We start from the raw sequence: 26,492 nt of genomic DNA on the forward strand, positions 1-26,492 counted from the left end.
TTAACCACTAACCTTCTCTCCAGCCCTTATTTATATATTTCAATGGGATCTTGCTATGTGGCCAGGTTGGCATGCGCTACCTTATGCATCTGACTCACGTGGGTCCTGGGGAATTGAACCTGGGTCGTTTGGCTTTTCAGGCAAGAGCTTTAATCGCTAAGCCACCTCTCCAGCCCCTCCCCACTTTTTAAATTCTCTCTCTTTTTTAAAAAATTTTCTGAAATCTTATTTTTAGACCTAGGGACAGAGTGAAGTTAATTACTTATCTTTTCTCCTTGCCCATTGCTCAGCTAGCTGAGGCGGCTCCTCACTCCATTACATTTACAACACTTCTCTGTTTTTCAGAGTCAACAAACACCCGAGTACTGTACTTCAGCATCTTCTCAATGTTCTGCCTCATCGGACTAGCTACCTGGCAGGTCTTCTACTTGCGTCGCTTCTTCAAGGCCAAGAAGTTGATTGAGTAAAGAGCCTGTCTCCGCTCCGTTGTATTAGCCAGCAGAACATCGCTGGGACATGCCTGGCCTGGTCCAAGGCCCTCCTACCAACAGTACCATCAAGGCACGGCAGAGCTTTCTTGCCAGACTGATTTATTTTGGTGTGGAGAACATGGGGTATCACCTGTACCCAACAAGTCAATGGGGACTTCTTTTTAACTTGGTAGGATTTGGACTAGTTTTGTAACAAGACTATTAAAGTTACCTATGGAGAAAAAAAACAAATAGGGGTTACCTAGACAATGCCAGAGCCAGCAGTGGTCCTGGGTTTCCTCGTGTGATCTTTCTGAACTGTGCTTGCTTTCCTTCCCCTTGCGTTCACCAGCTGGGTCTGTCATGCTAGTTCTGTGGCCGTGTTGCACTTGCCTCATACTACTTTGTTCTCTGTGGGTGTCCTTGGGAAAACTCCCTGAACTTTCTCTTGGCCCTGAGCTGAAATGTTTACATAGCTTCTGGTGATGTGCTATCGTTTCATAATTTTATGTCTTGTAAAAGGGTCATGGATGGGATACTTCATAAAAGTGAGCTTTGAACTGTAGATAAACTCTAAAAGGAAAATCTCATTTTAGACAATTAAAGTGCTGCGCTCAACTGCTTGAACTTTGTGTATGTGCATTTAGTTCTGTACAGTATGATCACGTGTGACTCAATGTGACCATTGCAGGATACAGTGCACGTCCATTTCATGGGCTCTTCGTGCTGACTTTTTTTTATGGTCCTAGCCACTCCCTTCTTTACTTTCCCCTGTACCTCAACCTCTGGCTACCACTAATCTGTTCATCATTTCTATAATTTTGACATTTCAAAAATAGAATCATAGCTAGGGCATGGTGGCACACACTTTAATCCCAGCATTCAGGAGGCAGAAGTAGGAGGATTGTTGTGAGTTCAAGGCCACCCTGAGACGACATAGTGAATTCCAGGTCAGCCTGGACTAGAGTGAAACTACTTCGAAAAAAAACAAAAACAAAAAAAAAAACCATAAACAATATAGCCTTTTCATAGTGACTTTTTACTCAGCATAATTCTCATGAAATCCCCATCTAAGTTGTTACATACCTCAGTAGTTTGTTTGTTTTTATTGCTGAGTAATGTTCCATGGTTTAATATGTAATGCCTTTACCAACAAAGGCCATAGGGGTGGTTTGGGGGTTTGGGCCCTTAATAAAGCTTCTGTAAACATTCATATATAGAGGTTCCTGTGTGGCCGTAAACTTTCATCTCTCTGGGATAAGCACCCAAAAGGGCAATCGCTGTATTCTGTGGCAAACACATTTCGTCTTTGAAGAAGCGTCCCTGTCGCAGCCCCTGCGGTGTGTCCCTGGTCGGTATCCTCACAGCCTCATCAGCAGTTCTTGCTCTTGGTCTTCTACTTTAGCCAGTAGAGTAGGGCATGTAGTATCTCGGTAAACTTTCATTTTCCTACTGGCTAACAGTGTTGAACACGTTTACCTATGCTTGTCATTTGCCATTTGTACGCCTTCTTCAGTGAAATGTCTAAGTTGCCCATTTCCTAATTGTTCTTTTTACTGTTGAGTTTGGCACCTTCCTTACACATCCTTTATAACTTCTCTTTCGGGTTTGTGGTTGCCTAAATTCTTCATAACTTCTACCATGGAAAAGTAAGTCCAGTTTTCTAGCTCTTCATGCATGGATAATCACTGACTTAATTCCTGTCCTCATGTGTCATCTCTAGAAGTTAAGACACACATTGTTTAAAGTAGAACCACCTAGCAGGGCCGTGGGAAGGAGGAATACATGGAAATACATGTTGTGAAGGCAAAGCCAAGGATCACATGTGGGTGGGAGGTGCCTAAATGCCAGGACTAATGGACAGAAGAGAAATGTGGGGTTGAGATGTGGCTCCGGAGCAGAGCACTTGCTTAGCATGTGCAAGGCCCTGGGTCTGATTGAGAAAACAAGAAATACAAATACAAATGATAGTGTTCAAAAACAGCAAAAGTACTAACATTTGAAATCTTTCCACTTCTCCCAGGAAAGTCGGCAGGAGTTTATCCTTTCTGTAATCTCCTTTTAACCCTGCTGACTTTGCTGGACTGTCCTAATTGCAGGGGTGAGAATTACAGGACTTAGGCCCTGTACCACTTGCAGTCGAGAAGTAGAATCCTGAAGTTATCAGAGAACACCATTGTGCTGACCTGGATCAAGTCCAAAGGTGAAAGAGGGAGTGGTTTACATTGTTCAAATCTGTTCTGTTAATGAACCAGTTACTGTTAGGCCCCAAAACCTTTTTCTTTTTGACTCTTCCTGTAAGTTCCTCTTGAATGGTGAAAAGTGGTTCTTGTCAGTTTGTGCGACACTGCCATCTGCTGCTGAGAAGTGATAGGTATTGTTTTGGAGAGCTTGGCAGTAGAAGCCTTGTCAAAGAAACAGCAGATGTTGAGAAAGCCTGTAAAGCATTACATAGTAAATGGCAAAGGAGCATTCGAGCAGGGAAAAGAATAAGCAAACCTGTGGCCCGACATCCACCCTTAGACTTTTAAATGAGAAAGCCTAATCGATGCTCTTAACTAACAAAGACTTTGAAATTTTGAACTGTGCCTTGCCCTTTAAAAAAATAAAACTGCTCTTTTATTCTGAAAATTGTCAAGGTAGGATAAAAGAGAGTATTTTATTTTGTTGGTATTTTTGTTCCAAAGTGCAATGCTAAACTTAAGCTTTATAGAACTGAAATTCAAATCCCCTTTCTGTGACTCATGCCAAAAATATCAACGTTGGAAACCCATGTTTTTGGTTTAGAAGTTAATTGATACTACACTATGATTTAAGATACAAGAGAGTATTTGCCTTTGATGGAAGGTTAGTATGAGCAAATCAGCTTTAAAAACAAGGGACATTATCTGTTTCCCTCCATTTGCAGCCTATTATTCAAACTAATTTGTGTAATTTAAATGAGAATAATACAGTTCAATAAACTTTATTTATACCTATTGTCATGAACCCCTATCAAAGCCCTTTATCTGTTTGTCTAATGGAAAGAGGCATGTGGGATTTATACAGATTCACTTGTGCTGAATTGGAGAATTTTGTGTAAATTTTCTGCAATAAAGGCTAGCAGAAACCATTTTAGGTGTGTTTTTCTGTTACTCTTGAGTCGTTCTTTGTCTGGATTATCAAGAACTGCTGCATAGTTCTCACTTTTTAAAAAATCTTTTTTTGTTTGTTTATTTTTTATTTATTTACTTGAGACTGACAGAAAGAGGCAGAAAGGGAGAGGGAGAGAATGGGCACACCAGGGCCTCCAGCCACCGCAAACAAAACTCCAGATGCATGTGCCCCTTTGTGCATCTGGCTTACATGTATTCTGGGGAATCCAGCCTTGAACCAGGGTCCTAGGCTTCAAGGGCAAGTGCTTAACTGCCAAGCTATCTCTCTAGCCTCCCCCCCCCCTTTTTTTTTGAGGTAGGGTCTCACTCTAGCTCAGGCTGACCTGGAATTCACTATGTAGTCTCAGGGTGGCCTCGAACTCACGGCGATCCTCCCACTCCAGCCCCATCCCCCACTCTGAGTGCTAGGATTAAAAGTATGTGCCACCGCACCTGGCAAAAAAATATATACTTTTATTTATTTGAGAGAGGGAGAGGCAGATAGAGAATGGATGCTCTTGGGCCTCCAGCCACTGCAAACAAATTCCAGATGCATGCACCACCTTGTGCATCTGGTTTACATGGGTTATGGGGAATCGAACTTGGGTCCTTAAATTTTGTAGGCCAGCACCTTAACCACTAAGCCAACTCTCCAGCCTAGCTCTCAGTTTTTTAAAAGTATAGCAAATGATAACTGATGACATAGAGAAAAGTACTGTCCTTAATGTACTCCACATGGAAGTTTATATGCACTAGTAAACTATTATGTAGACATATAACTAATAAATTGTGCTCAGAAAGACTAAAGTACAGTACTTTAAAGCCGAGCTTTTTTCCTGGAAACTGCTCCTGGAATCATTTCTTCAGAGATGAGGCTGTTTCCCTTGCCTCCATTCTTGAAATACTCCTCTCAATGTCCCCTTGGGACATGCCTTTTTTCATATCATATCTAGGCAAAACTCCACCCTAGGAAGTAAAGGCCATTTTATCCTTTCTTTTCACTTAACACAGTTTAACATTTCTCACAAGGTTTTCAAAGTGCAAACATAGGCTGGAGAGATGGCTCAGCAGTTAAGGCACTTGCCTGCAAAGCTCAAGAACCTGAGTTCTAGTCCCCAGGACCCACATAAGGCAGATGCACAAGATGGTGTACGCGTCCGGACTTTGTTTGCAGGGCTGGAGGCCCTAGTGTGCCCTTTATCTTCCTCTTCCTCCCTCCTTTTCTCTCTCAAATAAATATCTAAAAAATAAACTATAACCGGGCATGATGGCACAAGCCTTTATTCCATCCAGATGCATGCACCACTTTGGCTTCGCGTGGGTACTGGGGAATCGAACTGTGGTCGTTAGGCTATGCGGGCAAGCACCTTAACTGCTGAGCCGTCTCTCCAGCACCCCCCCCCCCGCTATAAATAATCCTTTATAATCCTTTAATCCTTTACAATCCTTTAAACAAGAGCACCGGGCTAGAAAGATGGCTTTAGTGGTTAAGGCGCTTGGCTGCAGAGCTAAAGGACTCGGGTTCAATTCCCAGGACCCACGCAAGCCAAATGCACACGGTGGTGTATGCGTCTGGAGTTTGTTTACAGGGGCTGGAGGCCCTAGCATCCCATTCTCTCTCTCTCTCTCTCTCTCTCTCTCTCTCAAATAAATAACAGTACTTTAAACAAGAGCACTGGATGTCCGGCGGCGGCCGGGTGGGCTGAAGCCTCGGCTGCGGGACGCCCAGAGCGGGATAAGCGGGGGGGGGGAGGGGGCGCACCTCAAGGCGCCGGAAACCCGAGAACTGCTTCCGGGTCAGGGGCCAGGAGCCACCATGGAGCCTCGCGGGGCCGCGGGGCTGGCGGCGCCGCTGGCGGGCGTGTGAGGCGAGCGAGGCGCTGGCCGGGCAAGCGACACGCGGGCGGGTCCCGGCGCCGAGGCGGCCGCCATGTCGCTGCTGGGCGAGTACGAGCGACACTGCGACTCCATCAACTCGGACTTCGGCAGCGAGTCCGGGGGTGGCGGGGACCCGGGCCCGGGGCCCAGCGCGAGCCCGGGGCCGCGAGCCGGCGGCGGCGCGGCCGAGCAGGAGGAGCTGCACTACGTCCCCATCCGCGTCCTGGGCCGCGGCGCCTTCGGGGAGGCCACGCTGTACCGCCGCACCGAGGTAGCGGCCGCCCCGAGCACCCCCGCTTCCCGGCCCCGCTCTGCAGCCCCGAACCCGAGGCTAGAGCCGGCTTCCCATGCGCCGCGGCTCGGGCTGTAACCGGGGACACTGAGCACAATTCCCGGGCGGCTCCTTAAGCAGCTGTCCAGTGGACTTAAGTGACCACCTGAAAAAAAAAACAAAAATCACCTTCCTGTTGTCAGGTTGTTCTGAGCCCCTAGCGAAGGTGCTTGGCCCGTAGTGAATTAACGTGGTATATATATATGACTGTAAGGCATTGCCAAAGCTTCCTCTCCGCGTGGCACAGCTGTTTAAGGTTGGGACGAAGAGAAGGGTGGGGGGTTCGCTTCGGAAGACCCACACCGGCCAGAGCTCCGCTAAGCTTTTGACATTTTTAGGTTCAGGAGTGGTCGCGCAATTGGAATTCTTGAGAATCACTGGGAAGGTCGTCATGTCTCGTTTCGTTTTTCATCTTGTTTCTGCGGTGCTTATGCGTGGCATACATCCTATTGGCCTAGTCTCAGCCATATTAGTTGTTAAGTATGGGGGAACAAGGACCCCTTTGAGTACCACTCTAAGCTAAGTCATCTTTCCCATTCGTACGTATTCGTATTTGCCTATGTGCGCATCCTTGGGAAGATTCACGGATCATTGGCTGCCAAATTAAGAATGTGTAGTGATTCAAAACCCTGCAGAAGTGAATCTACTTTCCAAAACTAGCCACATAAGTTGGATGTAATCACCACAGCCTTCAATCTCCAGCTTTAGGGTAAAGATTTAATAAGAATTTGCTGAGGTTGCTGCAGGCGATTCATCCTTCTGCAGTTCTAGTGTCTGTTCCAAGCCAGCACACGACGTTTTAGCGCTTTTTGTTTTGTTTTCCTGTGCTGGGCATGAACCCAGGGGCCTGGCCAATGCTAGGAAAGCACCGTGCCATAGAGCCTGAAAGGTGAAATTGTGTGCAAGAGAATGTTCTTTTTATTCCAATATCACATTAATGTGCGAGTCAGTATCATTCTTAATAGTCTTCTTAGAAGAGATGAGCAATCACTAGGCCTATTTTCTAGAAAAAAAAAAAAGTATATTTAAGTGACTTGCCTACTTTAAGTTTAGAAGTAAACTTCAGACCAGAAGTAAAGTTTTGCATTTTGTCAGTCTCATTCCTTTATTACCATGCTGAACGTAATTACTAGTTTAAATTTGACTTTTCTTAAGAAATGTACAGCATTATCCATATCATCCGATATTTATTTAGAAGTTAAATTTACAAAGGTTGTATTAGAAACATCTCTTTCCCTCTAGGTTTTATATCAGTGAGTAGACGTTAGTCACATTATTAAATAGCATTTTGGTGTGAATGTATGTAAGTGAAAAAGAATGAGGACTATCATTTCACTGTAGGAGTGCTGAAAATTCAGGGAATACAAATCAATGTAGAAGTAAAAGATTCATCAAAGTTTTTCAAGAGAAAAATTTAAAGGCCTGGCAGAGATAGTCAGGAGTGTTAAATACATGGTTAAATACATTTAAAGGCCTGGCAGAGATAGTCAGGAGTGTTAAATACATTATCTATAAGGAATTCGAGGTAACACCGAGTGGAGTGTTGATGAGGTCAGTTTTTATGAATAGAGGAAAATGTGACAGCAGATTATACTGGTACAAAATGGGGTATGATGTATACAGGAAGAGTAGATGCAGGCCACCAGAAAAGTCTAAATTATGAAGTCAGAGGCAAGCTTAGTATCTGCATTTGATGAGATGCGTCAGCTCTACTTCTCCAGTGTCTAGCCCTGCCACCATCCCCAGCATGACCAGCATCCTACCAGTGTCCCTCAGTAGAATCCCTGAGGTCTGTTTTCTTACTCTTACCTGGAACTGATGTCGTACAAAGTGTAGCAACAAAGTAATATTCCCCAGGTCTACAGTAATTATAATGCCCAATTGTATGTAGAGTTTTAATGTCTATTTAAAGTGGGGAGGAGGAATCTTTGCTCCTCTAGGAAGCTTTCTTTTTGGCTTACAGATTCAGGTGTGGAGTCATTCACTGCCAGGTAAGAGGAAAACACAATTCCCCGTTACTGTGTTGTAGGATGACTCACTGGTGGTGTGGAAGGAAGTAGATTTGACCCGACTTTCTGAGAAGGAACGTCGTGATGCCTTGAATGAGATTGTTATTCTAGCGCTGCTGCAGCATGACAACATTATTGCCTACTACAATCACTTCATGGACAACACCACCCTGCTGATTGAGCTGGAATATTGTAATGGTAAGGTAGAATTTAACAGCACTTCCTCCCTTCCTTTGCCCATGTTCACCTGAGGGGAAGAGTACAAGAAAAAACATACAGTGATAAAACTTTAAATGGCCTTCTAGAGTTTCAGAGAAATAGCTCATATAAACATATATATGGCTGGAGAGAGGGCTTAGCGGTTAAGGTGTTTGCTAACCACTAAGCCGAAGGATCTTGGTTCGATTCCCCAGGACCTACATAAGCGAGATGCACAGGGTTGCACATGTGTCTAGATTTCTTTTGCAGTGGCTAGAGGTCCTGACACACCCATTCATATTCCTTCTCTCTCTCTCTCTCTCTGTCTCTCGAAGAAAATTTTTTTAAAAGTTATTTTTTGTTGTTGTTGTTGTTTTGTTTTTTCTAGATAGGGTCTCACTGTGATCCAGGCTGACCTGGAATTCACTGTGTAGTCTCATTTGTCTTTGAACTCTTCTCAGGTGTCCTTGAACTCACAGCAATCCTTCTACCTGTGCTGGGATTAAAGGCATGCACCATGATGCCCTGCTAAATGTTTTAAATATGCATATAAACTTGGGGAGTTTTAAAGTGATGTACAGAATATGGGTAATAATTTTTCCTGGCTTATTCTTATGGTTATAGCTCCATCTTTATATTATTAATTGGTTTTTATTTTGGGTTTTTGTTTGTTTGGTTTGTCTTGGTTTTGTGAGAGTCTCACTGTAGCTCAGGCTAGCCTAGAACTCATATGTAAACCAAAAAGGCTTTGAACTTGACAGCAGTCCTCCTACCTCACCCTTTCTTGGATGTCAGGTGAGAACCACCACTCCTAGCTTTTCAGATTATTTTTTCAGTAGGGTTTTATACTGATTTTGCAGTTGTTTTTTTTCCATGAGATGACATTAGATCTCCATTATACACCCAATGAAGCTTGGTACCATGCAATATAATATTTAATGAAATCTTACAGGTGAATTTTATTTATATTAACTTTAGCCAAGGCTGTCCTATTGAGAGATGATCCAGAGATCATAACTGAATGAAAATTATAATATGGTATGGTCTTTATTTTTCTACTCTCTGATTTCTTTTTTTTTTTTTTTTAATAATTTATTTTAGTTATTTGAGAGAGACAGAGAGAGAGAATGGGTGCACCAAGGACTTCAGCCATTGCAAATGATTTCCAGACGCATGCACCACCTTGTGCATCTGGCTTATGTGGATCCTGGGGAGTTGAACCTAGGTCCTTGGCTTTGTAGGCAAGCGTCTTAACTGCTAAGCCATCTCTCCAGCCCCTAATCTCTGATTTCTTTGGTTTCTTTTTTGTTTTTGGTTTTTCAAGCTAGGGCCTCACTCTATCCTAGGCTGACCTGGAATTCACTATGTAGTCTCAGGGTGGCCTCAAACTCACAGTTATCCTCCTGCCTCTGCTTCCTGAATGCTGGGAGTAAAGACATGTGCCATCACACTCAGCTAGTCTTTGATTTCTTTGAATCATTTTTCTTGTTAGCAGTTTTACATATTGTTAAGAAAATAGACTAGGGGTCTGGAGAGATGGCTTAGTGGTTAAGGCACTTGCCTGCGAAGCCTCAGGACCCAGCTTGATTCCCCAGGGCCCAAGTAAAGCCACATGCACCAGGTGACACATGTGGTGGGAGGGCCTGGTGTGCCCATTCTCTCTCTCTCTCTCTCTCTCTCTCTCTCTCTCTCTCTCTCTCTCTCTCTCATAAATATTTATTTTAAATTTTTAAAAATATTTTTGTTTTTATTTATTTATTCTAGAGAGAGAGTGGGTACACCAGGACCTCCAAGCACTGCAAATGAACTCGATACATGTACCACCTTCTGCATCTGTCTTACGTGGGTCCTGGGGAATTGAACCTAGGTCCTTTGGCTTTGCAGGCAAGAGCCTTAACGGCTAAGCCATCTCCCCAGCCCCCTAAGATATGTATTAAGAAAGAAAACAGACTGATTCCATATCTTAAAATCCATTGCTTTCTATAGCTCTTTTTTGTTTGTTTGTTTCTGGTTTTTATCAAGGTAGGGCCTTATTCTAGCCCAGACTGACCTAGAATTCACTATGTAGTCTCAGGGTGTCTTTGAACTCCCAGCAATCCTCCTACCTCTGCCTCCCAAGTGCATCTGGCTTTACGTGGGTACTGGGGAGTTGAACCTGGACTATCAGGCTTTCCAAGCAAGTTCCTTTAACCACTGAACCATCTCCCCCACCCAGGTTTCCTCATCTTAAATGAATTTGTTGATTATATTTTCTTATTTCCTACAGATTGTATTAAGTAAGTTTATAAAACCTACAGCATATGATTAATATATCTTCATCATCTGTTAGCCTTACTATGTAAAACAATCAATCCCCAAAGCCTGAGCTGCATGCTCAGGGTTACTAACATAGGCCTCCACACCTTTCTTGTCTAGATGCCTGTGTTCCATATCACTTCTGGTTCTGATCAACCCTGAATAGACAAGGAAGTTTTGAAATAGCACAAACTAAGTAATTCATTTCCTTTGTGGTTAAGAGGAACTAGAACAAATGGTACATTTATTAAAAGTCTGAGTTACTAAATTGCAGGTGAAGAGAAGTTATAAAAACTTAGCCAGAGCCAGGAATGGTGGTGTATGCCTTTAATCCCAGCACTTGGGAGGCAGAGGTAGGAGGATTGCCATGAGCTTAAGGCCACTGTGAGGCTACATAGTGAATTCCAGGTCAGCCTGGGCTAGTGTGAGACCCTACCTCAAAAAAAAAAACCCTTAGCCAGGCCGAGTGTGGTGGTGTGTGCCTCAGGAGGCAGAGGTAGGAGGATCACCGTGAGTTTGAGGCTAGCCTGAGATTACATAGTGAATTCCAAGTCAGTCTGGATTAGAACAAGACCCCCTCAAAAAAAGTTAACCAGGCTGGAGAGATGGCTCAGTGGTTAATGTGCTTGTTTGCAAAACCTGATAGCCTAGGTTCAATTCCCCAGTACCCATGTAAAATCAGATGCATAAAGTGGCACACGCATGTGGAAATTGTTTACAGTAGCTAGAGATCCTGGCATGACCATACTCATTCATTCATTCATTCCCCCCCACCACTTGCAAATAATAATAAAGAAAAAAAAGAACCAAAAAAATCTTAACCATAACTTATAGCTATGGATAGGAAACAAGATGAGCCATGATTATTTGTGGGCTGTATTATTTGATAAAGAGAGAAAGCCAGGCGTGGTGGCGCACGCCTTTAATCCCAGCACTCGAAAGGTAGAGGTAGGTGGATCTCCATGTGTTCGAGGCCACCCTGAGACTACACAGTGAATTTCAGGTCAGCCTGGGCTAGAGTGAGACCCTACCTTGAAAAAGTAAAGAAAGAGAGGGAAAGGAAAGAAAAGAAAGAGAAAAGAGATAGAAGCAAATTCACTTATTCTTCAGGAAGAAATTTAATCTGGGGTGTACCATAAATTTTAGAAAACTTGTTCAAGGGAAGAAAAGTTGTTAATATACACACTGTTGTTAAAACATTGCATCATAGGTGTAACCCAAATGTTCTAGTATCCACACAGGCAGAATTGCTACAAAAATACTATAGATTCCTTAGAAGGGCATTGTAGAGAGTAAATGATCTGACTTTGTTGCTATTTTACTAATTGAGGTACTACACAAATGGCTTTTACTCTTGTCTTTTCTGAATATTGTACCCTCCATTTTTGTATTAGGAGAGGAGATTTTGGGAGGATATTTTTGCTGTCAAATGCTCTACCCCTGAGCTAAACCCCATGAAGAATACTTCTGACATAGATGGGGAAATTTTTATACCCCTGTGAAAGTGTAAGAAATTATTTCCTTTGGAAAAGAAACAACCCATCATTTCCTCATGTCACCTGTTTAAAACCCTATTCATATAGGATCTAAGCTTTGATCTTTACTAATAATTCAAGCCTGTTTCTTATTTAATTGCAGGAGGAAACCTGTATGACAAAATCCTTCGTCAGAAGGACAAGTTGTTTGAGGAAGAGGTAATTCATAGTCTATGAAAGGAAGCTAGAATTTTAATTTTTGCATTCTGGTTCTGTATTTACTCTTCCAACAATGAAGAGCCTTTTTTTCCTTTTGTTCAGACTCCTTCCACATTCTGAATGATATTCATGAAAAAGGAAATCTCTAACCAGGAAGCTGTCTATAGCTGCTTCCTAAATGTTTCACCTTCACATCATGCTTTCTTTCCAGGTTCTATTACTGCATGCTAGTATGCCCTGTTTTCTGCACCTTTGCATTCTTCCTGGGTTTCTTTCCACAAATCTGCTTTACTGTACTATATTTTGTAACAATGATGACCTGCTTTTTTTTTTTTTTTTTTTTGATTAAGATCTCACTCTAGCTCAGGCTGACCTAGAATCCACTATGTAGTCTCAGTGTGGCCCTGTACTCCTACTTCTGCCTCCCAAGTGGTGGGATTAAAGGCATGCACCACCACACCCGGCCCTGCTTTTTCTTTTTATCTCTGTTTTGTTTTTCGAGGAAGTGTCTCACTCTAGCTCAGTCTTTTTATCTCTACCACTTTTTTTTTTTTTTTTTTTTTTTTTGCCTACAAAGCAAGAAATATCAAGTCATGTTGAGTTGTAACCTCTGATTGCAGCTTCCTTTGTTGTTTGTTGTTTGTTGTTATTGTTATATGTGTGTGTTTATTTAAATGGAGTTTCTGTTTCTAATCCAAATATTATTTATTTTCTGTCTTCAGATGGTGGTGTGGTACCTTTTTCAGATTGTTTCAGCAGTGAGCTGTATCCATAAAGCTGGAATCCTCCATAGGTAATGAGTAAAAAAAAAATAGGGGATGACACCTTCCTACCAGTCCAGTCCCTACTGTGGGTGTCTCCCATTGGCACTTGCATGTTCTTAATTAAGAAGCCAAGGTTTTCCCATTGATATAATTAGGCCAGGAAAGCATGAGTAATGAGGAATGTTCTCTTTACTTTCCGAGGTTAAACTATGTTATCTGGGAAGAATCTCAGTAGGAAAGCCTAGAGAGTGCTATAAAAGTAATATTAGTTTGGTTGTAATTTGAACTAAATTTTTTCTCTGAGGAAGAGTAATTGACAGTTGTTAATTCTATATAATTTTATTTAATTTAAATAAAAGGCAATATAAAGTAAAAGTACAATTTACCAAGCCTTTATTTGATAAAAGTTGGTGGGGGTCATCGGAAGGTTTCCATTTATTTCTAGTTTTAGAGAAGAACCATTCTAAGGACGTTTCCATACCATTATACCCTTCCTGTGTGATTAACCATTGCCAGGGATTGATTATAATATACCTGTTTCTTTTCTTCAGTTGGTTCATTTGCTTAGCATATATCTCTTAAAAGCTATTGAATGTCTGCATTGCATGTTGTTTTCTTTTGAAAGCAAAGAAATACATTGTTCTGGTTTATTCACATCCACAATAAAAGAAGCCAGGGAATTAATCACACACATACCATTTTATATATGATTAATTCAGTTTTAATAAAGTAGCCAGTGACTTTATTTACATCACTTGAAACTAGCCTGGTTAAACTGTTGCTAAGATATGCAGCCTTTTTCTGCTTAACAAAGTATTTAAAACTTTGACACCAACCAGATTTTAAATTGCCTTCATATCATACATAATTCAAAGCATAAGTGGTAGTTGAAAAGGCAGTGTACCTCATAGGAATTATGTTTACCTAGAACACGATTTAAAAAAAAAAAAAAAAAAACACAAGCCGGGCGTGGTGGCACACGCCTTTAATCCCAGCACTCAGGAGGCAGAGGTAGTAGGATCGCCGTGAGTTCGAGGAGGCCACCCTGAGACTACATAGTTAATTCCAGGTCAGCCTGAGCTAGAGTGAGACTCTACCTTGAAAAAAAAAACCACACACTTTTATTTATTTATTTGAGAGAGAGAGAGAAAGCGTTAGAGAAAAGGAGAGAAAGAAAGAGAGAGAGAGAATGGGCACTCCAGGGCATCCAGCCACTGCAAATGAACTCTAGGCATGCTAAGCCATCTCTCCAGCCTGGAACATAATTTTTTTTCATCTGACTCTGAACTTTCCCAGCACCAATGGTATGGGAGACACTCCTTTGCAGTTAAGCCCTAAAGAATAAAGTTAATTCTTTGCCTATACTCCCTAAGTTGTCTTCAGTGATAAACTGTGTGTGAAGTGGTGGCCAACATATAGGACATTTAAAATCCTTTCTGAAACAGAGACAAAGTAGTGGCAACACTCATTTTCATTTTGTATTGATCCTAGAAGGGTGAGGAGAGAGCTAATTTTTATGCGGATTTAATATGTAATATTCTTTTTCAGAGATATAAAGACATTAAATATATTTCTGACCAAGGCAAACCTGATAAAGCTTGGAGATTATGGCCTAGCAAAGAAACTTAATTCTGAGTATTCCATGGCTGAGACGGTGAGTATAGATTGATTAATATGTTGTTCATTTCCTCTCCCAACACTAAGGTATATAAGAACTCCACCCCTAAATCTTTCGTAGTTTTTTCATTATTCTTCCACATTCATCATGACCCTTCAGAAGTCTTACCTAAGCTTGTAGGCACTTAACTTGGTCAGATGTTTTACTGAGTCATTGTTTCATGATAGCTTTCTCCAATACTGACTAGGAACTTCTAAAAGCAATAAAATGTTTACCTGTTTGGGTTTGTTTGTTTGAGATGGAGTATTTTATAGCCCAATCTGGTCTTGAATTCATAGTGACCCTCCTGCCTCAGCTTTCCAAGTGCTACAATGCCTTTCCTTCTATTTATTCACGGTTTCCTTTTATTTTATTTTTTTATTTTTATTTACCTTCATTGACAACCGCCATAATGTAAACAATATCCCATGGTAATCCCCCCCCCCACTTTCCCCTTTGAAACTCCACTCTCCGTCATATATCCCCCCCTCCCCAATCAGTCTGTCTTATTTTGATGTCATGATCTTTTCCTCCTATAGTGGAGGTAGTGTCAGGTACTGCAAGGTCATGTATATCCAGGCCATTTTGTGTCTGGGGGAGCATGTTGTAAGGAGTCCTACCCTTCCTTTGGCTCTTACTTTACTACTGAGTTTTATTCCTACTCATATAGAAGTCTAGTCATTTGTAGCTAGGATCCACATATGAGAGAGAACATGTGACATTTGGCTTTCTGGGCCTGGGTTACCTCACTAAGTATAATGCTTTCCAGATCACCTTTTATTCATTTTTTTCTAGCTAAGTTCTTCAATAGATTTCATTTTATCTCATTTAATGTTTTCAGCCAGTTTTAGACATATCCTCTTTGTTTCTTTGAGTGATGCATCTGTTTTACAGAAAAGTCTTATATTGCATGCAAAGTCTAATGTTCTGTAATATTATGCATAGTCTATACGAAAGACTCCTCTCTTACCGGACCTTAGAAAGATCATTGGTACCCCCCCACAAAAGAAAAGAAAAGAAGGAAGAGGTAGGAGGATCACTGTGAGTTCAGTTCAAGGCCACCCTGAGACTAAATAGTGACTTCCAGGTCGGTGACCTAAGCTGATCTTTAGGACAGTGATCTTATCCTTTTAACATTAGAAAACATAATTGTTACTCTTCTGGTTTTCTGATGCTCTGCCCTTAAAGAACTTGGAAATGTAAGTTAATAAAATTAGCTTTGTCCTGATGGTTTTTTGTTTTGTTTTGTTTTAATAATGTCAGGATATGCCTGCAAGCAATTTAGACATCCATGGTCTCTGTTCTAGAGACTCCATTGTATGTATGGTAATGGCCAAATTGAGCTTCTAAGGAAACATTCATGTCCTTATGGAGATCTTTATCAAGATCAGTCTGATAAAACTAAGACTTGAGGGTTGGAGGGATGGCTTAGCAGTTGAGGAATTTGCATGCAAGGTCAAAGGACCCAGGTTTGATTCCCCAGAACCCACATTAGCCAGATGCACAAGGGAGTGCATGCATCTGGAGTTTGTTTGCGGTGCTGGAAACCCTGGCACCCCCATTCTCTCACTCTCTCTCCCTCTTTCTCTATCAAATAAATAAATAAATAAAAATAAAATATTCAAAAAAACAACAAACTAAGACTTGACTATTTTTTTAGCTAGTTAAGTGCAATAAAAGAATGATATGAGGGCTGGAGAGATGGCTTAGCGGTTAAGCGCTTGCCTGTGAAGCCTAAGGACCCCGGTTCGAGGCTCGGTTCCCCAGGTCCCACGTTAGCCAGATGCACAAGGGGGCGCACGCGTTTGGAGTTCGTTTGCAGAGGCTGGAAGCCCTGGTGCGCCCATTCTCTCTCTTTCCCTCTGTCTGTCTTTCTGTGTCTGTCGCTCTCAAATAAATAAATAAATAAAAATTTGAGAAAAAAAAAAAAAGAATGATATGAAAATGTATAAGTGCCATATAAGCCATCTGAAAATTGCTTTGTTGGGCTGTAGCGATGGCTTAGCAGTTAAGAAGCTTGCCTTTGAAGCCTAAGAACTTAGATTCAGTTTCCCAATAGGTACTTATGCACAAGGTAGCACCTGCATCTGGAGTTCATTTAGTGGATAGAGGCCCTGGCGTGTCTGTTCTATCTGCCTCTTCTCATTCTCTCTCTCCCTCTCAAATAAATAAATAAATATTTTTAAAATGAAAGAAAATTGCTTTGTTAATTAAAGATGGCTACAGTTTTATTAGAACTCCTGGGGCATTGCCTATGTTCTGAGGAGTGGCATGGCTTTTATACAGAACATTTTATTTCTAGGCCTTTTTCTTTTTTTAAAGTATTTATTTATTTATATGTATTTGAGAGGGAGAGAATGAAAAGAGGCAGATACAAAGAGAATGGGCATGCCAAAGCTTCCAGCCACTGCAAACAAACTCCAGGCACATACACCACCTTGTATATCTGGCTTATGTGGGTACTGGGGAGTTGAACCTGGGTCTGTTGGCTTTGCTGGCAAGTGCCTTAACAGAGAGGGCAGCCCTTTATTCTCTTTGAAATAGTAACTCCTATGTAACCCAAGCAATCCTTGACCTGGAGATCCTGCCCCAGCCCTCTTTCCAAGTGATAGGATTACTGGCATGTGCCAACATGACCAGCTTCCAAGACCATTCTTTTGTAAATGTTTTTATTTGCTTAGGACGGGGGGGGGGGGGGGGGGGGGGGGGGAGGCAGAGGCAGGGTTGAGACAGGGTGTCACTCACCCAGGCTCACTTGGAACTCACTCAGGTTGGTCTCAAACTCTTTTTTTTTTTTTTTCTCCAAAGCAGGGTCTCATTCCAGCCCAGGCTGACCTGGGACTCTTTCTGTAGTTCCAGCCTGGCCATGCACTCATGGAGATCCTCCTCCCTCAGCCTCCTGAGTCCTGGGATTAAAGACATGTGCCCCCACACCTGGCTGGTCTCAAATCCTTGATCCTCCTGCCTCCACCTCTCAGTTGCTGGAATTATAGGCATTCACCAGCATACACAGCTCCAAGCCCATTTTTGAAGTCAGAAGATTTTGTTTGATTTTGTTGATTCCAAGGAAATTCACTGTATTAATGTCACAAATGTCAAATTGGGCATTTATTTTATTATTGGCAGTTTAGTTGGGACTTTTAACATCTTTATTCATTTACTCTCTCCCACTGCCACTGCTTGGCTTTTTCCTACTGGTAAACTTTTAAGTGCTTGTCTCTCAGTTTGAGGTCTTTTGCAGGCCTTGAATGCTTAAAGCCTTACCTCAGATTGTTCTTTCATAATTGTCCCAAGAGATTTGATAGGAATCTTGTTTCTTCTGATAGTGGCATCATGTCATAAAAACGTTTTCACAACCTGATAACAATTGTTTTATAGATGTTATAACTAATTCCTGAGCAGTTTAATTTAGCTATTGAAATGTTAATATAGTTACTGCAGAAGAGATATTATTCTGATGATTTTCTCTGTTGTTTAGCTTGTGGGAACCCCATATTATATGTCTCCAGAGCTCTGCCAAGGAGTGAAGTACAATTTCAAGTCTGATATCTGGGCAGTAGGCTGTGTCATCTTTGAACTGCTTACACTAAAGAGAACATTTGATGCTACAGTAAGTTGATGTGTTATCACCACATTGTCTTTGCAAATGGTACACATTGGTTAAGAAGATCAAGTCCATTTATCCTGAGCTTCTGATTTCTGAAACAGAAATCACTTGTAATCAAAAATAACCTTCAGAGCCAGGCGTGGTCGCACATGCCTTTAATCTCAGCATTTGGGAGATAGAGATAGGTGGATCACCCTGAGTTCGAGGCCACCCTGAGATTACATAGTGAATTCCAGGTCAGCCTGGGCTAGAGTGAGACCTTACCTTTAAAAAGGGGCAGGGAGGGGCTGGAGAGAAGGCTTAGTGGTTAAGACCCTTACCTACAAAGCCAAAGGACCTAGGTTCCATTACCCAGGACCCATGTAAACCAGATGCACAAGGTGGCACATGCATCTGGAGTTCATTTGCAGTGGCTAGTGGCTCTGGTGTGCCTATTCTCTCCCTCCCTCCCTGCCTCTTTCTCTCTCACAAATAAATAAATAAGAATTTTTAAAACTTATTTATTTATTTATTTGAGAGTGACAGACACAGAGAGAAAGACAGATAGAGGGAGAGAGAGAGAATGGGTGCGCCAGGGCTTCCAGCCTCTGCGAACGAACTCCAGACGCATGCGCCCCCTTGTGCATCTGGCTAACGTGGGACCTGGGGAACCGAGCCTCGAACCGGGGTCCTTAGGCTTCACAGGCAAGCACTTAACCACTAAGCCATCTCTCCAGCCCTTTAAAACTTTTTTAAAAAGCATATAGACAGGAATGTAAACTCATTGGCCTTTCATGACACTTTTTTTCATTTTTTTTATTGACAATGTCCATAATTGTAAACAATATCCCATGGTAATTCCCTCCCTCCCCCCACCTTCCCCTTTGAAACTCCACACTTCATCACACCCCTTTCCCCCTCTTAATCAGTCTCTCTTTTATTTTGATGTCATCATCTTTTCCTCCTCTTATGATGGTCTTGTGTAGGTAGTGTCAGGCACTGTGAGGTCATGGATATCCAGGCCATTTTGTGTCTGGAGGAGTGTGTTGTAAGGAGTCCTACCCTTCCTTTGGCTCTTACATTTTTTCTGCCACTTTTTCCGCAATAGACCCTGAGCCTTGGAAGGTGTGATAGAGATATTGCAGTGCTGAGCACTCCTGTCACCTTTTCTCAGTACCATGATGCCTTCTGAGTCATCCCAAGGTCACTGCCATCTGAAAAGAGAAGCATCTCTAACCAAAGTGAGAGTGGCATTAATATATGGTTATAAACATTAAGAGAAGTGCTTATTGGGACCTTTTTTATTTTTCTAAATCCTGAAGCTTGTTCTTTCACATAATCTGGCTCTCCTAAATAGTATAATGAAAGAAAAACAACTTCTAGAGTCGATGTGGGTATGTGGGCATGACTTTAAACAAGGTACTTAATGGCTTTGGCTCCCTTTTTTTGTTTTTTTTGTTTTTTCGAGGTAGGGTCTCACTCTAGCCCACGTTGACCTGCAATTCACTATGGAGTCTCAGGGGTCCTTGAACTCACAGTGATCCTCCTACCTCTGTCTCCCGAGGGCTAGGATTAAAGGCGTGCGCCTCCACGCCCAGCTTCATCTTTCTTTCTTTATATATGTATATTTGTTTGTTTGTTTGTTTGTTTGTTTGTTTGAGAGAGAAAGAGTAAGAGAGAATTGGGCATGCTAGGGCCTCCACCCACTGCAAACGAACTCCAGCCACATGTGCCCCTTGTGCATCTATCTTATGTGGGTCCTGGGGAATCGAACCTGAGTCCTTTGGGTTTGCAGGCAAACGCCTTAAGTGCTAAGCCATCTCTCCTGCCCTCTTTTCTTTTTTTTTTTTTTTTTTAAGAATTTTACTTTATTTGAGAGAGGCAGAGGTAGAGAGAGAGAATGGATGCACTACTGCAGATGAACTCCATATGCATGCACTACCACGTACATCTGGTTTACATGGGCTGTGGGGAGTTGAACCTGGGTCCTCAGGGTTTTCAGGCAAGTGCCTTAACCACTAAGCCATCCCTCCAGCCCTCAGTTTTCTTACGTACAAATTTATAAGGATAATAACTTCCTTGAATTGTGTTTGTTTATTTTTTTATTTTATCTTATTTTATTTTGGTTTTTCGGGGTAGGGTCTCACTGTGGCCCAAGCTGACCTGGAATTCATTATGTAGTCTCAGGGTGGCCTTGAACTTATGGCAGTCCTCCTACCTCTATGTCAAAAGTGCTGGGATTAAAAGGCATGCACCACCACACCTGGCTGCCTTGTGTTTATAAGGATAAGAAGATCATCTATGTAATATGCCTGTCTGGTTTGTAGTAGTTTTAGATAGTGGTAGTGCTGTTACAATATAACTGTTAGTATAAGATGTCTTACCTGCTCTACTGTTGTTTACCATATTTAATATATTTAGCTATTATTAAGATAGGTTGCTGGGCATGGTGGCACATACCTTTAATCCCAGCACTCGGGAGGCAGAGGTAGGAGGGTTGCTGAGAGTTCCAGGTCATCCTGAGTCTACATAGTGAATTCCAGGTCAGCCTGGGCTAGAATGAGACCCTACCTTGAAAAACCATAAAAAGAGAGAGAGAGAGAGAGAAAAGCACAATTAGCTATACTTCTTGACTTATAGTAACTCTCTTGCTAATTTGCCTCCTATGGAATTCTCTATGTAGTCTCAGGTTGGCCTCAAACTCACAGTGATCCTCCTATCTCTGCCTCCTGAGTACTGGGATTGAAGGCATGTGCTACCATGCTTGGCTTCTTTTTTTTTAAGACAAGGTTTCACATATCCTCAGATGATTTGAATTCATTGTGTAGCCAAAGATGACCTTGAACGCCTGACTTTCTATTTCGGTCTCCCAAATGCTGGGATTATAGGCGTGTGCCACCACACCTAGCTATGCTTTCCTGCATTTTGAGATTCAGTTGAAGATTCAGATTATAATATATTCTAAGCAATTTCCAATTTGTCACACAGTCATCATTACTTTCTGGGTTTAGTGGTCAGCTTTATTCTGTCTGATTGCAGCATTGCGTCCCGCAGCTTCTTACTGATGCATAATTAAAAAAAGGAAATCAGAGTTAATGCAGAACTATTGCTAGTTCTTTAAATAGTGGTCACAGACACCTCTGAGCACCTGTGTTGTGGACTGTAAAATTGTCTCTATATAACCAGGAACAATTCTGTCCTTCTTCATTTTTTCATAGAATCCACTCAACTTGTGTGTAAAGATTGTACAAGGAATCCGGGCCATGGAAGTTGATTCTAGGCAGTACTCCTTGGAATTGATCCAGATGGTCCATGCATGCCTTGACCAGGTAGGCCTGACATACATTTATTTGCTTCATGTTTTTCCATCCAGCATTAGTGTTTGGGGCATTGCACAGATATGAAGCACTCAGAACCCCATCTACCTTCCCAACATAGAATGTATTTGTGGCTGTTCCCACAAATAAGCACTGGTTACTCATGGTAGTTGTGTACTTCACAAATTCTTACTTTATTCTGTGTTAATTTCTGAAATGGTTTTGCCATCTAAATTGTGTTCCCTTTTTTATGGCTTTAAGACGTAGACTGGTCTTCAACTTGCTGAGATCTTCCTTCCTCAACCTCCTGAGTACTGAGGTTACAGGTGTGTTCCACCATGTCTGGCGATTTTTTTTTTTTTTTTTTTTTTTTCTGAGGTAGGGTCTCACTCTGGCTCAGGCTGACCGGGAACTCACTATGTAGTCTCAGGGTGACCTCAAACTCATGGCGATCCTCCTACCTCTGCCTCCTGAGTGCTGGGATTAAAGGCGTGTGCCACCATGCCCAGCTTCTTTTTTTTTTTTTTTTTTTAAATGAGACAGAATTGGCACATCAGGGCCTCCAGCTACTGCTATCAAATTCCAGACACATGCACCATCTTGTGCACATGTATAACTTTGCACGCTTATGTCACTTTGTGTGTCTGGCTTGCATGGGATCTGGAGAGTTGAACATGGGTCCTCAGGCTTCCCAGGCAAGTGCCATAACCACTAAGCCATCTTTCTAGCCCAAGAAAAAAAATTTTTTTTTTTGAGGTAGAGTTTCACTGTAGCTCAGGCTGACCTGGAATTTACTATGTAGTTTCAGGGTGGCCTTTAACTCATGGTGATCCTCCTACCTCTGCCTCCCAAATGCTGGGATTAAAGGCTTGTGCCACCATACCCGGCTAGGAAATCAATTTTTATAAAAGTACAATAAAGGGCCGGGTATGATGGTGCATGCCTTTAATTCCATGGGAGGCAGAGGTAGAAGGATCACCGCGAGTTCAAGGCCACTCTGAGGTTACATAATAAATTCTAGGTCAGCCTGGGCTAGAGTGAGACCCTACCTCAAAACAACATGAAAAAATAAAACTAACTACAATAAGGGGTAATTTTAGCACTTCTAATACAAGGAATGTATACTTTCAATTCTTATAGTTCCCTTACCATTAGCATCAGAATCACCAAGTTGAGTTTTATAAGGATAAAAGAAGATTCCTGGGCCCCACTTAGAGTATCTGGATAAAGCCCAGAAATCTATTTACAAGAAATACCTTCAGGTGGTTCTTCTATTGTTGTATACATTGAGGTCTGAAATCTGATGCTCTTGAACAAATGAGGAGGGTATCTTGTAAAATTCCTCATTCATGTACAGTATTCATTATCATGAGAGGATAGGCTTTAAATGTGAAATGTGACCTAGGAAATCATGATTTTAAAATAAAAGTGTAGGAATTAGGGAGATGCCATAGTCAGTAAAGTGCTTGCCCTGCAAGTGTAAGGACCTGTGTTCGGATCGTCAGCACCTACACACAAGCCAGGCATGGCTGCACATGGCTGTAATTCCTGTGCCTCAGGAGGTGGAGGCAAATGATCCCTAGAGCAAGCTGGCTAGCTGGGTGTTGCAGTCAGGTTTGTATTGCTGGTAGAAATCACCCAACCAAAAGCAGCTTGTGGGGGGTGGAGGGAGGCTTATTTTTACTTACAGGCTCGAGGGGGAAGCTCCATGATGACAGGGAAAATGATGGCATGAGCAGAGGGTGGACATCACTCCCTGACCCACATAAGGTGGACCATAGCAACAGGAAAGTGTGCCAAACACTGGCAAGAGGAAACTGGCTATAACACCCATAAGCCTGCCCCCAACAATACACTCCTCCAGGAGGCTTTAATTTCCATTTGCCAGCAGCTGGCAAACCTAACCTCCAGAACACCTAAGTTTATGAGGGACACCTGAATCAAGCCACCACACTGGGTAAGCTGAATCAATGAGCTCTGGGTTCAGTGAGAAACAGTGTCTCAATAGAGTGGTCAGTGATTGAGAAAGATACCCAACATCAATCTCTAGCCTACACACATGCACACATAGCCACAACCTATACACATGCAAAATAAATAAGTGAAAATAAAATAATACATGTATGAAAATAGTACATATCAATCTTTGACTAGTTTACCCTTAGCCTTCTAAGAAGAAATAAAAATCCTCATTAGATTCCATATTACCCATTGATTTCAAACTAATATTGTTTTTCTGTTTAGGATCCTGAGCAAAGACCCACTGCAGATGAACTTCTGGATCGTCCTCTCCTCAAGAAGCGTAGGAGGTAAACAAAAAAGTCACTTTGTTGTCTTTCCAGAGATACTTGAGAGGACCAGAGAGGGTAGTGTTTCCTAACTTGACCACTTTAGTGCGGTTTTCTCCCAACACTACTGTTTGCATTGCTTGAGGGTACCTCCTTAACTATTTTGTTCTAGTGTGTTAATGAGACATAAGAAGCCAGGCATGGTGGCGCATGCCTTTAATCCCAGCACTCAGGAGGCAGAGGTAGGAGACTTGCCATGATTCGAGGCCACCCTGGGACTACAGAGTGAATTCCAGGACAGCCTGAGCTAGAGTGAGACCCTACCTCAGCAAAGAAAAAAAGAAAGAGACAGACAGACACAAGAGCCATCCATCCCCCCAAATCTGTGGGGCTCTTATTCTTGAGTTGAGGCATTGATATCCGTAGGTTTGCTGTGTGTGGTGTGTGTGTGTGTATCCATCCCTGTGAGTTTTGGGTTTTGTTTGTTTGGTTTTTGGTTTTTCGTGGCAGGGTCTCTGGCCTAGGTTGACCTGGAATTTACTCTGTAGTCTCAGGGTGGCCTTGAACTCATGCCGTACCTCCTACCTCTGCCTCCCAAATGCTGGGATTAAAGGCGTGAGCCACCACCCGACCCCCTGTGGGTTTTAATTAGGGTTGCTTACATGAGAAGGGCTGACCAAACAGTGGCTACCCCTCTGAAGAAAATGTCTCCCTCCCCCCAGTAACCATTAACTGCCAATAACTCCTCAGGAATTGATGAGGGTGTTTTGTTATGTTTTTGACACAAGACCCTGCTATGTAACCCATGCTGCTCTCAAACTTGCCTTCCTCCTGCCTCAGCCTCTTCACAGCTGGGACCATAGATGTATGCTACTTCCATTTTGACTTTTTGTTTTGTTTTGTTTTCTCTTTTATAAAGTGAGATAAAATAAGGATTAAAGAAAGTAACACAGCTGGCCATGGTGGCACACCCCTTTAACCCCAGCACTTGGGAGGCAGAGGTAGGAGCATCACTATAAATTTGAAGCCATCCTGGATCTCCAGGGAGAGTTCCAGGTCAGCCTAGAATAGAGGTAAATTTTACCTCAAAAAGAAAGAAAGAAAACAAAAAAGTAACACAGAAGGTGTTTCAAGCAAGACCTGGCAGAAAATGCTCAACAACTTTTAGATAGTAGTATGAACCTGGACAGGGCATTTGTTTTTTAGGATATTATTAAGTTTATATATTAACGGCTGAAGTTTGAGGAGTACTTTTCAGATACCTTTGTCTATTTCTTGTAGTCAAGCTTTATTGACTCATGACAGGTTATTTCCTGAGACTATCATTTCAGATGTCTCTAGAGGTAAGAAGTCTGTTCTTCTGCAGGAAGCTTTAGACCTCAACTTAAAGGACAGGTATTCCTTATCTTTCTTAAATTTCCTAGTCTGTTTTTCTTCTTGTTATATTATCTTTGTCTTCTCTTCCTCCTCCTCTATCAGTTCTTTTATTTTCTGTTGTTTTTTTTTTTTTTTAAGAGAGCGAGAGAGAATTGATGCACCAGGGCCCCACCTACTGCAATTGAACTCCAGACACTTGTGCCACCTAGTGGGCACGTGCAACTTTGTGCTTGCCTCACCTTTGTGCATCTGGCTTATGTGCGATCTGGAGACAGATTGAACATGGGTCCTTAAGCTTCACAGGCCAGCACATTAAGCCATCTCTCCAGCTCCAGTTTGGTTTTTTTGTTTTTGAGGTAGGGTTTTACTCTGGCTTAGGCTGGCCTGAAATTCACTATGTAGTCTCAAGCTGGCCCCCAACTCGGCTCCTGAATGCAGGGACTAAAGGCATGTGCCACCACACCTGGATTGAGTTCTTTATTTTTATATCTGCCAAATATTCAGATATTCACTGTGCTTTTTCTCAAGTCTTGCACTTAAATATATGAAGTACATACCCAGTTCCATAATCTTTGCTATCTGGTCAATATACTTTAATCCTGTTGTATCATTTAATTAACCCTTTTTTTTTTTTCAAGGTAGGGTTTCACTCTAGCACAGGATGACCTGTAATTCACTATTATGTGGTCTCAGGGTAGCCTCAAACTCACAGCAATGCTCCTAACTCTGCCTCCCAAGTACTGCGATTAAAGGTGTGTGCCACCATGCCCAACTTTGTTCTTATTTTTTGAGACAGAGTCTCATTATGTAGCCTGAACCAGCCTTAAACTAATGATCTTCTTGCCTCATCCTCTCAAGTGTTGTATTTATAGACATGAGCCACCACAACTGGCTCTTAAACTATTATTATTACTGAGATTTTGTGTTTTGTTTTGAAAATTTTATTTATTTACAAGGAGAATGGGCCCACTAGGGCCTCCAGCCATTGAAAGCATAGTCCAGACACATGTGCCACTTTGTGTATCTGGTTTTACATAGGTACTGGGGAATTGAACCTGGGTCATTAGGCTTTGCAGGCAAGCACCTTAATTGCTAAGCCATCACTCCAGCCCTGTTATTGATTTTTTTAGACAAGGTCTCATTTAGCTCAGACTAGCTGTGAGGGGAATAGGTGCTCCAGGGCCTCCAGCTACTGCAAACAAATTCTAGACACATGCGCCACCTTGTGCATCTGGCTTAAGTGGGATTTGAGGACTCGAACCTTGATCCTTAAGCTTTGCAGGCAAGCCCCTTAACTGCTAAGCCATCTCTACAGCCCTGTATGTTTTGAAATAGGATCTTACTCTGGCCCAGGCTGATCTGGAACTCACTCTGTAGTCTAGACTGGCCTCGAACTCACATTGATCCTCCTCCTACTTCAGCCTCCAAAGTGCTGAGATTAGAGGTGTGTGCTACCATGCCTGGGCATTTCATAGTTTTTGGGTCTCACATTTA

The 26,492-nt window shown here is 42.1% G+C and overlaps 2 protein-coding genes across 2 annotated transcripts in view; both read left to right on the plus strand.

Moving 5' to 3' along the window:
- The window catches only part of Tmed10 (transmembrane p24 trafficking protein 10), a 43,583-nt gene extending 40,001 nt beyond the window's left edge, over positions 1-3,582 (plus strand). The window contains exon 5 of the mRNA XM_045154427.1: positions 346-3,582. Coding sequence (XP_045010362.1) covers positions 346-467 — 122 coding nt within the window. The 3' untranslated portion in view covers positions 468-3,582. The remainder of the gene's footprint in view (positions 1-345) is intronic.
- A 1,952-nt stretch (positions 3,583-5,534) lies between these two features.
- Nek9 (NIMA related kinase 9) overlaps positions 5,535-26,492 on the plus strand; it is a 53,737-nt gene continuing 32,779 nt past the window's right edge. The window contains exons 1-8 of the mRNA XM_045154182.1: positions 5,535-5,753; positions 7,843-8,020; positions 11,954-12,009; positions 12,732-12,802; positions 14,322-14,427; positions 17,909-18,040; positions 21,235-21,345; positions 23,578-23,642. Of these exons, the coding sequence (XP_045010117.1) occupies positions 5,535-5,753; positions 7,843-8,020; positions 11,954-12,009; positions 12,732-12,802; positions 14,322-14,427; positions 17,909-18,040; positions 21,235-21,345; positions 23,578-23,642 (938 nt within the window). The remainder of the gene's footprint in view (positions 5,754-7,842; positions 8,021-11,953; positions 12,010-12,731; positions 12,803-14,321; positions 14,428-17,908; positions 18,041-21,234; positions 21,346-23,577; positions 23,643-26,492) is intronic.

This window comes from Jaculus jaculus, chromosome 7, assembly GCF_020740685.1.
Source record: "Jaculus jaculus isolate mJacJac1 chromosome 7, mJacJac1.mat.Y.cur, whole genome shotgun sequence".
Classification (NCBI taxonomy): Eukaryota; Metazoa; Chordata; class Mammalia; order Rodentia; family Dipodidae; genus Jaculus; species Jaculus jaculus.